Source organism: Callorhinus ursinus, unplaced genomic scaffold (genome assembly GCF_003265705.2).
Source record: "Callorhinus ursinus isolate GAN/ISIS: 27379988/994484 unplaced genomic scaffold, GSC_fseal_2.0 scaffold5, whole genome shotgun sequence".
Taxonomy (NCBI): Eukaryota; Metazoa; Chordata; class Mammalia; order Carnivora; family Otariidae; genus Callorhinus; species Callorhinus ursinus.
The window spans coordinates 46,394,429-46,410,941 of NW_027397067.1; the positions used below are offsets into that span (position 1 = coordinate 46,394,429).

The 16,513-nt window shown below is 40.0% G+C and overlaps 1 protein-coding gene across 7 annotated transcripts in view; it reads left to right on the forward strand.

The window, feature by feature from the left end:
- Window positions 1–2,904: 2,904 nt before the first annotated feature.
- SPAG1 (sperm associated antigen 1) overlaps window positions 2,905–16,513 on the forward strand; it is a 67,884-nt gene continuing 54,275 nt past the window's right edge. For 2 of the 7 annotated variants that reach the window (XM_073893041.1, XM_073893046.1), the window contains exons 1-3: window positions 2,905–4,786; window positions 8,081–8,222; window positions 10,432–10,591. In XM_073893041.1, the coding sequence (XP_073749142.1) occupies window positions 4,588–4,786; window positions 8,081–8,222; window positions 10,432–10,591 (501 nt within the window). In that variant the 5' untranslated portion in view covers window positions 2,905–4,587. Of the gene's footprint in view, window positions 6,056–8,080; window positions 8,223–10,431; window positions 10,592–11,013; window positions 11,042–16,513 lie in introns of those variants that run through there. The other 5 variants (XM_073893044.1, XM_073893043.1, XM_073893042.1 and 2 more) reach the window with 5 other exon arrangements.

Consider the following 16,513-nt stretch of genomic DNA (forward strand, 5'->3'; position numbering starts at 1 on the left):
CATGAGAGGGGGAAGGGTCAGAGGTAGAAGCAGACTCCCCGCTGAGCAGGGAGCCCGATGCGGGACTCGATCCCAGGACTCCAGGATCATGACCTGAGCCGAAGGCAGTCGCTTAACCAACTGAGCCACCCAGGCACCCCCCCATGCTCAAATTTTTAAAGAGTGCTTCCTAGGTCCAGGTTTTCCTTTAGCCATACCTTTCATAATTTTGTAATTCTGCTCTGTTCCTTCTTGACCTTGTCTTTTCCAGACAAAGAGTCCCAATAAATATGATAGGACAGTTCCCTAAAATCCTAACACTTCGGATAATGTTGCTGTTAGCTGTTTTGATTTTATCATAGTTCTTTTATGTATCATTAATTTAATTGAAATATTATTTGGTTAACTAGACAGTGGTTTAATGGAAAAAACAATACCACTGGAACTTAAGACCAGCATTTCAACCAGTCACCTCTTTGTGTCCCTTACATCTATAAAAATGGAAGCCATTTTACCTCTTGCCTCCCTGGACAGTTTTAAGAAAAAAAGGTAAAATGGATATAAAATTGCTTTAAAAGATGGTTTTGGGGGTGCCTGGGTGGCATAGTCGGTTAAGTGTTCGAGTCTTAGTTTCAGCTCAGGTCATGATCTCAGTGTTGTGGGCTCGAGCCCAGTGTCAGGCTTTGCACTGAATGCAGAGACTCTGTCCCTCTCCCTCTACCCCTTCCCTTTGCACACACACTCTCTCTCAATAATAAATAAAAACAAATCTTAAAGACTTTCAAGAAGTGTTCTGTAAGTATAAATACCAGTAAATCTGAACTTAGAGTTACCACCTAACTTGTCCTGTACTTAAACTATTTACCAATGACTATGGACATGCGTGTCCATGAGAAAAGCATGGAAACTGATTCAAATCCAGCCCTGCTACTCAGTGACTAGCCAGTTCATTTCTTTTAACTGTAGCTTCATTGTCAAAGTGGAGGAATTTATGATGGTCAGTATGGTGCTTTGAGGCTCTGAAGTTATCTTCAGAGATTAAAGTTGTGAAAATTTAAAAATAGTAGATGAAATCAGAAATGGCCAATCTTGGGCCTCCTTGGTGGCTCAGTCAGTTAAGCGTTGGACTCTTGATTTTGGCTCAGGTCATGAACCCAGGGTTGTGAGATGAAGATTCTCTCTCCCTCTGCACACCTCAGTGCCTGGGTGGCTCAGAGGGTTAGTGTCTGCCTTTGGCTCAGGTCATGAGCTCCAGATCCTCTGCACACCTCACCCTCCGCTGTGTTTGTCTCTGTGTGTGTGTGTGTGTGTGTGTCTGCCAAAAAAAAAAAGCCAGTCTTAGGAGTGTCTGGCTGGCTTAGTCAGTAGAGCAAGCAACTCCTGATCGGGGTTGTGAGTTTGAGCCCCATGTTGGGTGTAGAGATTACTTAAAAATTAAAAAAAAAAAAAAAAAAAAAAAGGCCAGTCTTAAGACTAAATTATATAAGTTGAGAAGATGTAAAAACAAGTTGCCTCCTCACATATACAAATACATTGATATTCCCACCCTTCCTAGAATAAGTTCTGTGTAGAAAATTAGTCAAGAGGGAGTGGTTATTTGAACAGAGGGCTGAAGGATGAGATAGTAAGACAAGGGGAAAGAGCATTCCTGAAATTGAGGAAATAGCCATTGTAATGTCTCAGGGGTGGATGTTCCCACTTTAGAATGAAGCCCATTTGGCTCAAACTTTTGAGGTAGGCAGAGGCCTGCTTATTTATGGTCTCGTGATGGGAGTAAACAGGACAGTAACATGATTTAAGACTAGATTACTTGAGCTGTGGGCGCCTGGGTGGCTCAATTGTTAAGCGTCTGCTTTCGGCTCAGGTCATGATCCCAGGGTCCCGGGATCAAGCCCTGCGTCGGGCTCCCTGCTCCGCGGGAAGCCTGCTTTTCCTTCTCCCACTCCCCCTGCTTGTGTTCCCTCTCTTGCTGTGTCTCTCTCTGTCAAATACATAAAATCTTAAAAAAAAAAAAAAAGATTACTTGAGCTGTTCTGTGAGAATGGATAATGTAGGGATGGGTGATGGATGGGGAACCCAGTTAAGGACCACCTGTAATAGTTCAGGATAACGATGATGATGGCAGGCCAGAGTGGTAGCAGTGGAGGGACTAAGAAGTGGCTGGTTGTAAGATAACATTTTGAAGTTGAGCTAACTGGACTTATTGATGGATTGGCTATCATTTTAAGAGCTCAGTAAACAATACGGACTTAAGTGAAAGGCTTGGGGTTCAAATAGCCACAGTGTCTTTTGTTAACAGTCCGTGTGACTTCACCAGGGTTCACTTTCCTCATTTGTAAGGTAGGCATGAAATAATAGCACCCACCTCATAGGTTAGTTGCAAAATAAAATGAATCCATAAAAACTCTTAGCCTAATCAGTGTTTATTATTATCACCATTGCTGGATTATTTTCCACACATGATTTGTTTCAAGATCAGTCTCCCAGCTTCCAGCCTTGCTGTCTCCATCCTTTTCAGATTGCTGTTTCAGGAATACAGATTTCATGGCACTGTCCTGCTGAAAATCTTCAGTGGCTCTCCATTTTGATAAAGCCAAAAGTATTGGAAGAGTATATTTGACTCCTTTTCTATCTCTGTCACCACTTCAACCCACCTCTCACTTAATCTTTTGGTTCTAAGGAGATGTTTGCAGTTCTTTAAGCAGGTAACTCCTTTCTTTCTTACCTGTGCCTTTCTCATGCTTTTCTCTCTGCCTGAAATGACCTTTTGTGTTGTTCTTAACCAGCATCAGAATTCTGAAGGATTGTTTCATAGTCTCCTGGCTTCCAGTATTTTTTTTTAAAGATTTTACTTCTTTGAAAGAGCATGCTCGAATGCACGGGAGGTGTGTGTGTGTGTGGGTGCACTGAAGTGGGAGGGGCAGAGGGAGAGGGAGAAGCCGATTCCCCGCTGAGCAGGGAGGCCAATGTGGGGCTTGATCCCAGAACCCTGGGATCATGACCTGAGCCAAAGGCAGATTCTTAACTGACTGAGCCACCCAGGTGCCCCCATCCATCTCCCCAGTATTATTGTTGAGATTCTTATTCCTAATTCTTTTTCATTTTTTCTCTGGAAATGTAGGATTCTCTTTGCCAGTGTACTGAAGTTTTACAGTATGTGCCTTAGCATGGGGCTGTTTTCCACTGTTCTGGGCACTTGGTGGGTCCTTTTAATCTGGAAAGTCAAGCTCTTCAATTCTGGGAAATTTTCTTGAATTATTTTTTATTTAAAAGAGCGAGTGCATGAGTGTGCAGAAAGAAAATCTTAAGACTGACTCCTGGCTGAGCACAAAGCTCTATGCTGGGCAGGATCTCAGGGCCCATGAGATCACCAACTGCCCTGAAACCAAGAGTAGGATGTCAACCAATTGAACCATCCAGGCGGCCCTTCTTGAATTGTTTAATTACTTCCTACCTGCAATATTCTCTTTTCTCCAGATCTTTTTTAAACAAATGTTAGACTTCATTGACCTTTCTCATCTTTCCTTTTCCTTTTTTTTTTTCCTTTGCTCTTTGGAAGATTTCTTTAATTTTACTTTCTAATCCATATATTGGGATTTTCATTTCTGGTGTAATTTTAATTTCTGTAAGCTTATTTTTTCTTTGTATATTTGAATGTGTATTGGAATGTATACATTCGAAGAAAAACTAACATATACCTATCCTTGTTTCTTGGATGCAGTGTCTTACCTCTATGAAGATGATAGTGATAATTTTCATTTGCCTGCATAGTCCATCCCCTTCAAGTTGCTTTTTACCCTACTTTTTAATTAAGCATAAATGTATATATACATAATTATAACCAGAACAAAATATTGAGTATGAATGAAAAAATTACAGAGTATGTGGAATTACAACAATTTCCCCAAATATTTAAAGGATTTCCTCCTGTGCTGGAAGTAAAACGATGTCAAGTTACAGTAGTCAGTGTTTTAAACCTAGGACATAGTTTTGAGTGAAGTTTGCTGGCTGGAATGAGGTGTGACGTGACTTTACATGGACTGGGGCATGTGATGCTGACAAAGCAAACTAAGGATTACTCTAAAATTCAAATCTGTGCCTATAAAGGTGCACATTTAGCATTCTCTGGCATTGGCAATGGAAATAATAAAAATATAGTCAAATTTTCAGAAGTTTTACCGCTATCAGTGTTTTTACCACTATCAGTGACTGCTTAAAGGACTAGATCTAATTTAAGTGCAAAGGGAAGGAAAATACATTATTGAGTTCCTATTATGTACCAGACATTAATCTGAAATTGTAAAATACTTTCCCCCAGCAATCTCTACTGTTTTATTCATCTGAACTGTATTACGTCTTATTTGCCTTTGTATCCCAGTACCCAGTACAGTGTCTCATAACCAGCACTCCGAAGATGTTGAATGCATACAAAGGAAGAGGGAATCTTGTCTTTCATTTACTTTTCTATGTAAAGGGAAGGAGCTAAGTCTGGGTTGCATTGTAGATATTCTGAACGTTTAATTATATTTCTATAATTAAGTTGGAGTAGTTATCAATTTATCTTGCGGGTAGTATAACAATCCAGAACAGTAACGGCATTTTAACTCGATGGAAAACGGGTCCTCTGTGCGGGAGAGGCTGGGCTGTGAGGCCTATCAGCGAGGTAGCATGTCGAGGGCCCTCCAATCATCCACAGAAGCTGTGGTCCCGCCCCCGGCGGTCAGCCTCTCACCGGTGGGGGCTGAGGCGTCGGTGGTAAATTGTGCCTTGGTCACGTCCGCGGCGCGGAGTGGCGTCTGGGAACCAGGTGAGTACCTGCCGGCCAGGAGTAAATTACATCTCCCATCGCAGTTCCCTTCGGGAGCTGGGGTGAAAAGCGGGCCCCGAGAAGCAAATACACGGTCGGACTCGACTGAGGGAGCCGGTTATGGGATGAAGAAACTGGGGGCTTTAGTTTACTGTGGCGGAGGGTGGCGGATGTTGGGGCAGGGTCCCCACACGGGGGTTGCCGGGGTCGGCCGGCGGCGACTAGTCCTGGAGACCAAAGCCGGGGAGTGGGGAGCAATTTCAGAGGGTCCTAAAGTGCCCCCTGACCGTTGGGTTGACTGTAGAGCTCCGGGTTCCCGGCCGGCCCCTGTACCCTGCCGCTTTCGGCGACGCTGTACACAGAAACCGTTGCTACGGCTAAGGGAGCCATTTCCTTTCGACCTCCGCCTGCAGGGGGCGCTCGACCCTGTGGTTGTGGAGAGAATGTGCCTGGAGGAGGAAAACAGGTTTTCGTGTTACTTAACCATCTCAGTTTCCGCTGGAGGTATTCCTATCAGCTGATTAGGGATATGGGAAATGGATGTGGATCAGGATGACGAAGAGATTAAATCCAACTAGAATCAAGGATTTTCCTAATCAAAGAAATTCCAACCGGATGTGGGAGGGTTAATGAGAGCAAATAAACTGTTGTATGATTTTTTTGGAACTTGAGAGTTAACATTTAGGAGTCTTGAAATGTGCCTCCCACTGGGGGGAAAAAAAAAACCCAAACAAAGTTTTCAAAAAGGATTTTCAGAGAAATGTTAAACCAGTGTGCAGAATGAAATTCATTTGATTAGATGAGATGGCTCTGTCATTTAAAATGTTTTTCACTGTATTTTATTCAAATCGTGAAATCTCAGGGGTTGCAAGACAAATCCGAGATCATCCATTTTAATCCTGTTGGATGCTTAAGTTTCTCCCATCAAAGATCTGCCAACTCTTTAGAAAAATTCTCCTAATGCAACCCATTCTCTTCTGGGCAGCGTCAATAATTTAAAAGTCCTTCAGGTTGCTTTCCAGTAACTTCTACTCTTAAGGCTATCCTTGTGATGAATGTATCATCATCCTGGGCCCTGCCAGTATAGGGCGAAAACCATCTCATTTTTCAGCTGGATCTCATCGGAAAGCCGCTGACCTGTCTTCTGTGTTCCATGCCCCAGTCAAAGCTAGCAGGAATATGGAGAAGTTGACAGAGCCTTCTCTTTTGCAGAGGTCTGATGTATGACCAGACTCCCAGAGGGCAGGCATGCTGAAGGAGATACTTTTGGTCAGTTAGACCCATTGCTACTTCTTGTTTTAAAATTTATAACCCAATGTGTTTTACTGTAGTGGTTTTTAAAACACTTTGACAGTGACTCACGATGAGAAATATATTTTGTAACATGTGCATTTATGTTCACACTTGTCATTTGTTTGTATAGACATGAAATAAAAGTTTTTACAAAGCAGTATTCACTGTAATGGCATGTGAAGTAGTCAGATTTTTTTGTTGTTGCTGTTCTAGTGTGTCTCATTATAAAACAATGCTAATTGCAGCCCACTAAATTGATTTCAGGGGTTGCCACCCACAATTTGAAAAGTCTGGGTATGATGACTAAGTGTGTGGGCTCTGCAGTTGCCTACTGAGATTCAAATCCTCAGTCACTAAATAATTATATGACCTTGAGCAGGTTACTTAAAACACAAACACTTCCTTTTCTGTAAAATGGGAGTAATTATTAATACCCTTCATGAGAGTGGTTTTGAAGATTATGTGAGATAATAATCCATGGCACACAGTAATTTAGCTGCATAACTGTTAACTGTTATTACTGCTCTCTACTTAAAATAAGACCTACCTGATACAGTAGTTGAAAGAGTAAATGAGGTAATATATGTAAAATTCTTAGGATGGTACCCAGCACACATTAAGAGCTGTGTAGTATTTGTTGGTGTTATTATGATCAGCATTAGCAACAGCATCATTAAAGTGAAACAGTCCAAGGCCCCCTTTTTCCCAATTCAGCAAGTGTTTCTTAAGGGTATAAGGCACTACTTATGTTGGTCCTGAATATATGACGATGAATAAAGTAAGATCTCACAATCTAGAAGGGAAGACAAAAATACATAATTAGAATATGTGCTATGAGAAAGGTATGGGCCCAGTGTCATCAGAACACAGCCGGGAGTGGGCAGCAGGGAATGGTGGAGAGGGTGATGTAAAGAACAGTTAAAGGATGTTATTTATGTTTGTGCTGAATCACAAAGCATGGTTGGGGTGTGAACAAACAGCTGAAGTAGAAGTCATTGAAATCAACATTAAAAGCTATCTTAAAAAGCAGTTTGAGGGCGCTTGGGTGGCTCAGATCATGATCCCGGGGTCCTGGGATCGAGTCCCCTGTCGGGCTCCCTGCTCAGTGGGGAGCCTGCTTCTGCCTCTGCCTCTCTCTCTCTGTCTCTCATGAATAAATAAAATCTTAAAAAAAAAAAAAAAGGAAATTTAAGCACCTAAGGGGACCAGAATATGTCATCCCCAAATAAGCTATTTAAGCATAAGGATTATTTTAAACTGAAAACAATTAACAGGAAGAATTCTCACCCTCCCCCTTTCTGCCTAATAGCAGGGCATAAATTTCCCTTTGTAAAGGTGTCCCCTCCTCCCCGCTCTCACACCAGGAGGAGAACAATCCTCATCAAGTAGATAGCACCAGGAGAAAGCTGCATAAACAGATCTTAATAAGGAAACCATTATCTTTCATTTCATTCTCCCATATATTTACCTTCTCCTAAAAGCCAAACCCCCTTTTCCTTTGTCTAATCACTTATCCACAACTTATCACCCTTTGTTAAAATGGTATATAGGCTCCCAGGCCTAACAGTTTCTTTGGGTTTTCGCTTTTCTATGAAGCCCCGCCCCCCAATGCATTAAGTGTATAAAATAAACCTTTTCTCCTGTTAATGTGTATTTTATCAGTTTAATATGGGAGTCTCAGGCACTGAACCTACATGAGTAGAGGAAAACTCTTTTCCTATTCTATAGCACCACAACATGCTTTGTGTTCAACTTTGCTTAAGTGGAGATTGAGGTAATCTATGTATGGTACTTAGTAATTTAGTTCCATGACTGTTAACTGTTGTTATCAAGGAGAGAGAGTTTAAAATGAGTAGCCTTCCTCCTTAGAGAAAACACACCTCCTTTTTCCATAGAAAGGAAAAATCAATGTTATAGAAATACTTAGATGGGTACTACTATCTAAATTCAGTATTACTATATATATTTGCTTCATAACTATTTTCCTATACTACATTTCAGCCATGACTGCCAAAGATTATCCCTCATTATGGGGCTTTGGAACAACAAAAACGTTTAAAATTCCTGTGGAACATTTGGATTTCAAGTATATTGAAAAATGTTCAGATGTTAAACACTTGGAAAAAATTTTTTGTGTGCTCAGGTAAGCATTCAAAAATCATTTTATGTTTCAGTATACCAATTATATTGTTGCCTTCTGAAAATTGAAACTCTTAGAAATATTGCAGAACATTTTCACATATTGAGATTGTTGTGTTGTTTTGTTTATTCCCATGTAAGGTTCCAAAATTGTTGTTTTGATCCTGTGGTTAGTTTAGAGGGTTCTGCTAGATCTACTTCCAGCATGCAACGTAAGGCTCATCAGTATTCAAGAGGACATTTTTCTCGCTTCCTCCACATTTTCTAGGAAAAGGTAGCCATGACAGTACCCATTAGAAAATAAGGTTAGCTCACCAGCCTACCAGTTGATAAAGTTCTTTGGTACTCCCCGCGCTCCATACCATCTGCCGACACGGGTGGTGACTTACTGTGAGCTGGTCACAAGGAGAGGGTAGTGGGGAGGTCATGAGGTGGGACCAGAAAGCAGGGAATCCAGACCTCTGGGTAAGGGCTCCACAGTGGTGACTGTCAAACTTTAATATAGGTCAAATGTGGTTGTTAAAAATGCAGATTTGAGGGACTCCTGGGTGGCTCAGTCGGTTAAGCGTCTGCCTTCGGCTCAGGTCATGATCCCAGGGTCCTGGGATCCAGTCCTGCATCAGGCTCCCTGCTCGGCGGGAAGCCTGCTTCTCCCTCTGCCTGCAGCTCCCCCTGCTTGTACCCTTGCTCACTCTCTCTTGCTCACTCTCCCCCACCTTCTCTCTCTCTCTAACAAATAAATAAATAAAATCTTTAAAAAAAATGCAGATTTGAGAGTCCCATTCCCAGGGACCCTGCTTCAGGAACCCTGGGGTGGGGCCCAGGAACATGTGTTTTTAATGAGTGCCTGGCTGACTGACATGCAGGTGGTCAAGGGAGCCCACTTCAAGCAGCACTGCTCTGGGGCATCCCAATGGGTGCCACCTATTTGGGATGTACTGAGGGGTTTTCATTTGGAGAGTAGCCTGATATTGTGGAAGTATTTGTGGAGCGTGAATTACTCCTCCCTGGACATCAGTAGCGTTCCTTTTGTTAGGTGGTAGTCCTGTTTTCTGTCTTCTGGCCCCCGTCCCCCTCACTGTGTCCTTTCCTTTTTCTGTCTCATCACCTTCAGCCTCCGGTCCTCCCTAAGCATCCCTGCTTGTGCCTGGACACAGTCAATGTCAACCTCACCATTTCTGAAATGGAAAGTGAAACATGTATTTTTTCCTTTTTCTCAGCAGTAGAAAAACATTTTCATTTACATGTGGTCAGGACTGATAAAGAAAATGTGACATTTATGTGATGGAAGAGTTTGAAAGCCACACGCTGTTGGTTCTAAGAAATTCTATGAATAGCTTAATTCAATTATATTGCATTGATTCAGAATTTATTTATTCATTTTTAAAGATTTTATTTGTTTATTTGAGATAGAGAGTGAGAGAGAAATCATGAATGGAGGGCAGAGGGAGAGGGAGAAGCAGGCTCCCGGCTGAGCAGGGAGCCTACCCCGGGGCTCCATCCCAGGACTGTGGGACCATGACCTGAGTTGAAGGCAGACGTTTAACCAACTGAGCCACCCAAGCACCCCCAGAATTTATTTTTAAGAAAATTTTATTTGAAAATGGGAATTTTTTTCTATTTTTCTAAAAATTTAAAGGTAAACAGATTTATAAGGGGAAAAGGTTGATTTTCCTTCAAAAACAAAGAACAGAGTTCTCCATACAACTCTTTAGGAATGAATTCTGTTCCTTGAGTGGTTGAATTTAGAGGTGTGTTGTTCTGAACCACTCCCCTGCCATTTTCTTCCTATACCTTTGTGGGAAAAAAAGCTACAAACTCCTCCTTGGGAAGGAAATCCAGTCTGTTTCCGCCTGTCTCTCATATTGAATTTTCATTTATAAGTTAAAATTACCTTATGTAACAAAATGAACACATGTTAAAGAGGGGAGAAAATGTTGTTTATTCAACTTTCAAAGTGTGTGATGGAAACTGGTATCTTTGGAGCTCCATTTTTTCCTTCATTGCATCACTCCATAGATTAACATAGAGATGAAGGTTGTGCCGGTTGAAGAAGGCGAGTGGGAAGCCCACGCACAGCCCAGCCTTCATCCCTGTGCAGGGACAGCCCTGGAGAGCTCTGCAGAACCCCTCTGCTCCATGGAGCCCAGCCTGCAAATCTACATTGATCTCTAAATAAAATGGTGACTCCAAAGTTCTGAATTTTTTTGAAGGTCTGGTGAGGAAGGATATTATCCTGAACTTACGGAATTTTGTGAAAAGCGCCTTAAAGGCTTGGCTCCTGAAAGTAGAGCTTTGAGGAAAGATAAACCTGCAGCAACAGCATCCAGTTTTACAGCAGAAGAATGGGAAAAAATTGACGGCGACATAAAGGTATAGGTTGACGCTGGTTTTTGTGACATTCTCATACTGCATATATGTCTCCTTCCCTTTTCTAAAATCCTAGGCTTCTTTCTTTTTTGTCAGTGAAGGGCTTTTAGTGGTATTCACTCAGGTAGTATTGGTTGCTTCTCAAACCCAGGAGAATATTGTGAATGTGTATGTTTGTGTCTATACGCCCACATGTGTATTTTAAGTGACTGTCCTATCAAAGAAACATAATTCACTCACTCAGCTTCTATAAATAGTGCTACACAAACATGCTGGTTTGTAACTTCTTTTCTACGATCCTGGTTATTTCCTCGGCATAAATTACTGGAAATCCAGTTGCTTGATCAAAGGATGTGAATAATTCGAAGGCTGTTGAAACACATTTCCATGTTCTCAGAGAAGTTGTGCCTTTGTTCTCTTTTCAGCAGCAGTATATACGAATGCCCATTTAAGGTATTCTTCACTGGATACTATAATAATTTTTTTTAAGATTTTATTTATTTATTTATTTATTTGAGAGAGAGTGTGAGCAAGCATGAGTAGGGCAGGGGTTGGGGGTGTGGTGAGGGGCAGAGGGAGAGGGAGAAGCAGACTCCCAGCTGAGCAGGGAGCCCAACGCGGGACTCAATCTCAGGACTCCAGGATTATGACCTGAGCTGCAGGCAGACACTTAACTGACTAAGCCAACCTATAATCATTTTTTAATCAACTAAATAACTGAAAAATTCGTGTATTTGTTTGATTACTAGCAACATTCAATTTTTTTGTCCATCAGTTGAATTTCTTCTTTTGTTAATGGGCTGTATCTTTAGTGATTTCTTTTAATCAGCTTTATTGAGGTATAATTTACAGTCAAACAAAAATTTAATGGTCTACGTTTCACCGAGTTTTGACACCTGTCTATGCTCTAAAACATTTCTATTACCCCGAAAAGTTTCCTTGTGCCCCTGTGGCAGTCAGTGCTGACCCCACATCCTGGTCCCTCGTAACCCCTGAACTGTTTTCTATCATTATGGATTTGTCTTTTTTAGACTTTCCTATAAAGATAGTCATACAGTATGTGGTCTTTTGTGTCTTCTTTCACTTAGCATCATGCTTTTGAGATGCATCTATGTTGTTGCATGTCCATAATTTGTTTCTTTTAATTGCTGAGTAGTACTGAATTGTATGGATATCTCACAGTTTATCCACTTATCAGTTGATGAACAAAATGTTTTCCAAAGTGGCATTCCTGCCAGTAATGGATAAAAATTCCTGTTGCTCTGCATCTTGGTTCACACTTAGTATTGCCAGTTTTGTTAATTTCAGCTTTTAGGTATGCAGTGGTATCTCATTGTGGTTTTAATTTCCATTTCTCTAATGACTTTGTTGAGTGTCTTTTCATGTGCTTATTTGCCCCCATCCATATATCTTCTTTTGTGAAAAGTCTTTAAATACTTTGCCCATTAAAAAAAAATTTGGATTATTTGTGTTCTTATTGAGTTGTAAAATACATGTCTTTCATTAGACACATCTTTTGCAAATAGTTTTGCAAAAAAATATTTTGCGGATTACCTTTTCATTTTTTGTATGGTGACTTTGGAAGAGCAAAGGTGTTTAATTTTGATGAAATCAATATTTCTTTTACAGTCTGTGCTTTGTGTCCTATTTAGGAAATCTTTGTCTAGTCCCAGATCCCCAAGGTTCTTCATATGATTCTTTTAGAAAGTTTCTAGTTTTAACTCTTAAATTTAGGTCTAGGACTGTTTTAATTTTGGGGTACACACACACACATATATATAATATAGATATCCAAGTTTTCAAGCACCACTTAATGAAAGATTATCCTTTCCCCATTGAACTTCTTGACATCATCATCATAAATCAACTGACCATGTATGTGTGGGTCTATTTCTGGACTCTCTCTATTCTCTTTCATTAATCTAAATGTCTCTCTTTACTCTAAAACCTCATTCTCTTGATTATGGTTAAGTCTTAAAATCAGATAGTACAAGTCTTCCAACTTTGTTCTCCTTTTTCATAGTTATTTTGGCTATTCCTAAGTCCTTTGCTTGCCAGTTACTACAAAATAACTTGCTCGTCTTTGGGTTGGGATTGTGTTGAACTTATGGATCAATTTCAAAATAACTGACATCTTAATAGTGAAATTTCTGATCCATGAACATATGTTTTCTGTTCACTTAAGTCTTCTTTAATTTTTTGTGCCAGTGTCTTGTAATTTTCAGTGTGTAGTTCTTGCATTTTTTTGTTAAATTTATTCCTAAGTATTTAATATATTTTATGCTATATTAAAAGTTAATGTTTTTTAATTTCAACTTTTTCTTCATTCTAAGTCACCCTAGCTATGAAATTTTATATATGTATGTATGTATGTATGTATGTATGTATTTTTGGTGTGGTAAAATACATATCACATAAAACTTACCGTCTTAACCATTTTTAAGGGGACAATTCATTAGTGTTATATTGACTTTATTATATTCAGAGATTTTTAGGTGTGCAGTTCATTAGTGTTATATTCATATTGTTGTGCAGCCAATCTTCAGAACTTTTTTTATCGTACAGAACTGAAACTCTATACCCATTAAACAATAGTTCTCCATCTCTCCCTCCCCTCAGCTCCTAGCAACCACCATTCCACTTTCTGTTTCGTAAGTTTGACTAATCTAGAGACCTCATATCAGTGGAATTTTAATTTCGATTTTTATTTGTACATTGCAAGTTTATAGTTACCTGACTGATCTTTTTATATTGACTTTGTATCCTGCAATCTTCTTAAATTTACAAATTAGTTCTAGTAGCTTTTTTGTAGATTCATTTTCTTCCATGCAGGATCATGTCATCCGCAAATAATGAAAGATTTACTTCCTCTTTTCCAGGATGGTTGCCTTTTATTTCTTTTACTTGCCTTATTGCACAGGCTTGGACCTCTAGTACAATGTTGAATAGAAGTATAAGAACAGATATTCTTGCCTTGTTCATAATATTAGGGGGACATCATTCACCATTCACCATTAAGTATAATGTTGGCTTTAGATTTTATGATGTGACCCTTTATAAGGCTGAGGAGGGTCCCTTCTATTCCTTGTTTGATGAGAATTTTTTTTTTTAAGACTTTATTTTTTTGACAGAGACACAGTGAGAGAGGGAACACAAGCAGGGGGGTAGGAGAGGGAGAGAGAGAGAAGCAGGCTTCCCGCTGGGGAGGGAGCCCGATGCCGGGCTCAATCCCAGGACACTGGGATCATAACCTGAGCCAAAGGCAGACGCTTAACGACTGAGCCACCCAGGCGCCCCTTGATGAGAATTTTTATCATGAATGGATATAGAATTTTATGAAATGCTTTTCCTGCATTTATTGAGAGGAATGTAAGATTTTCTTTATAGTCTATTAATAAGGTAAATTATGTACTCTGTTTTCAAACATTATACCAGTCTTGCATTCGAGGATAATCACTATTTAGTCATGTTGTGTCTTTTTTATATATTGCTGGAATTTTATGAAGGATTTTTGTGTCTACGATCATGAGAGATATTAGCCTGTAGTTTTCTTGTAATGTCTGGTTTGGGTAATAGGGTAATGCTGGCCTCATAGAATATGAGTTGGGAAGTGCTCTCTCTTCTTGAATTTTCCAGGAAAGTTTGTGTGTAATTGGTATTATTTCTTCCTTAAATATTTTCCAGAATTCACCACTGATGCCATCTGGGCCTCAAGTTTTCATTATAAGAAAGGATTTGACTATGAATTACATTTCCTTAACAGATACAGTGCTATTCAGGTGATCCTTAGAGTTCTCTCTCTGTCTGGCTCCCCCTTCTTGGATATACTGCACCCTGGATCTTTGTAATCTTTGCCTCCCTGAAGCCTGAACTGTGTTTTTTTGAATTCAGTGAGACCACAGGGCTGTTTGGGTTTCCTTTCCCTATGCTATAGCCTGGAAATTACGGGCAGTGAATTGGGGCCAATGCAAAGCTTCCCTCATTTGTTTCCTTTCTTTCAAGAATCATTGCCCTGTGCTACCTATTGTCCAATGTCTGAAAACCACTGTTTCATATATTTTATCCAGTTTTCTAGAGTTTAAGCAGGAGGGCAGATCCAGTCCCGTTACTCCATCAGGTCCAGGAGGAGATATCCCTTTATTGATGTTTCTATTCATGTGTTCCTTATTTATTTGTAATAGGTCTGTTGCATATATTCTAAATTTTCCTTCAATTTGTCATTAGTCTTTTAAATCTGTGTATAGTGTTTTTCATGTTTATTCATTAAAAAAATTTTATCCCTTGGTTTTATCCCTTCTGTTTTCTTGCTTTTATACTTGAGAAAGCTTCCTCTCCACCAGATGCATATTTACCTGTATTTTCTGAGTCCTTTTGTGGTTTCATTTTGCTTAAGAAATAACTTCTTAAAACAGATTCTGGAGAAACAGTTCTTTGTTTTACTTTATTTTATTCAGCGTATTTTACTGGATTGAATAATACATTCGAAGACAATTTTGAGGAATATGTATTCTCTAACTCAGAATGCTATGTTTTTTTAAACTTTCAGTTTTCTCGGGGTGCCTGGGTGGCTCAGTTAGTTAAGCATCTGCCTTGGGCTCAGGTCATGATCCCCAGGTCCTGGGATTGAGCCCCTGCATCGGGCTCCCTGCTCAGCGGGCAGCGTGCTCCTCCCTCTCCCTTTACTGCTCCCTTGCTTGTGCTCTCTCTCTCTCTATTTCTTTCTGTCAAATATATAAATAAATAAAATCGTTAAAAAAATAAACTTTCAGCTTTCTCATTTTGCCATTTTATTGACTTGAAATTGAAAATCTGATAATTAATCTACAAGTTAAAATAGCAGTTTATGTCCAGAGTTCTTTGGCTTTATTGTCCGGGGAATAACAGCGTAGTTTTAGTTGCAGAACCTGCTTTTTTTTTCCAGTTGCGTGTTCTTTCTCAGTCACCTCTCGACTTTGCTTCCTCTCCCTTTCTTTCATGCTTTTCCCTGCCACTTCTTCCCCCGCCCCCCCATGCTCTCTTATTCTTCGTCCTCCTCTGTAGTGCTTCCTTTTCCGTTTTACCTTTCTCCCCTTACTGTTTTTCTGTTTCTTCTCCCTTTTTCACCTCTCTGCTCCCATTTTGTTCCCCTGCCTCCTGCATGTTTAGGACAGATAATATAGTTAATCGCTGTATCACGGTGCCTAATTTAATATAGTGTCTGACAGATATTAGACCCTCACTGTATAGCTGCTGAATAATAATAATAGAATTTCTCAGATAACAAATCTCTCACTCAATTTCTTCCTAGAACCTGTGACAATTCAGTTTAATAAACATGATTATGAACCTATTATGTGCCAAACATTGTGCTAGGTTCCTGAACTACAAAAATGAGACTATGACATAAGGTCTGCCCTCAGGGAACTTACAGAATGTGAGAGAGATGAACAATAAATGGCTTATTTTAAATCTCTGTGTTAGGGCGCCTGGGTGGCTCAGGTGGTTAAGCGTCTGCCTTCGGCTCAGGTCATGATTCCAGAGTCCTGGAATCGAGTCCCGCATCGGGCTCCCTGCTTCTTGGGAGCCTGCTTCTCCCTCTGCCTCTCTCTCTCTTTCTCTGTCTCTCATGAATAAATAAATAAAATCTTAAAAAAAATACAATAAAAAAAAAAATCTCTGTGTTAAAACATGGAGGAGGAGCATTTGTAGCCCAACCAGGTAGTTCAGGGAAAGCTTGTTGGAAGGGATGAGAGTAAGCTTGCAGAATAATAGAAGTAGGAAGGGTAACACAAATATGCATAATAATACTGAACTGTACAGTCAAAAGTGGTTAACATGATAAATTTTGTTTTGTGTATTTTACCACAGTTTAAAATAATAGTAGAAGGGCATTACAGATAGAATGCTTGACCAAATTGTCACCCAAAAAATGAACCCATAGGAAAC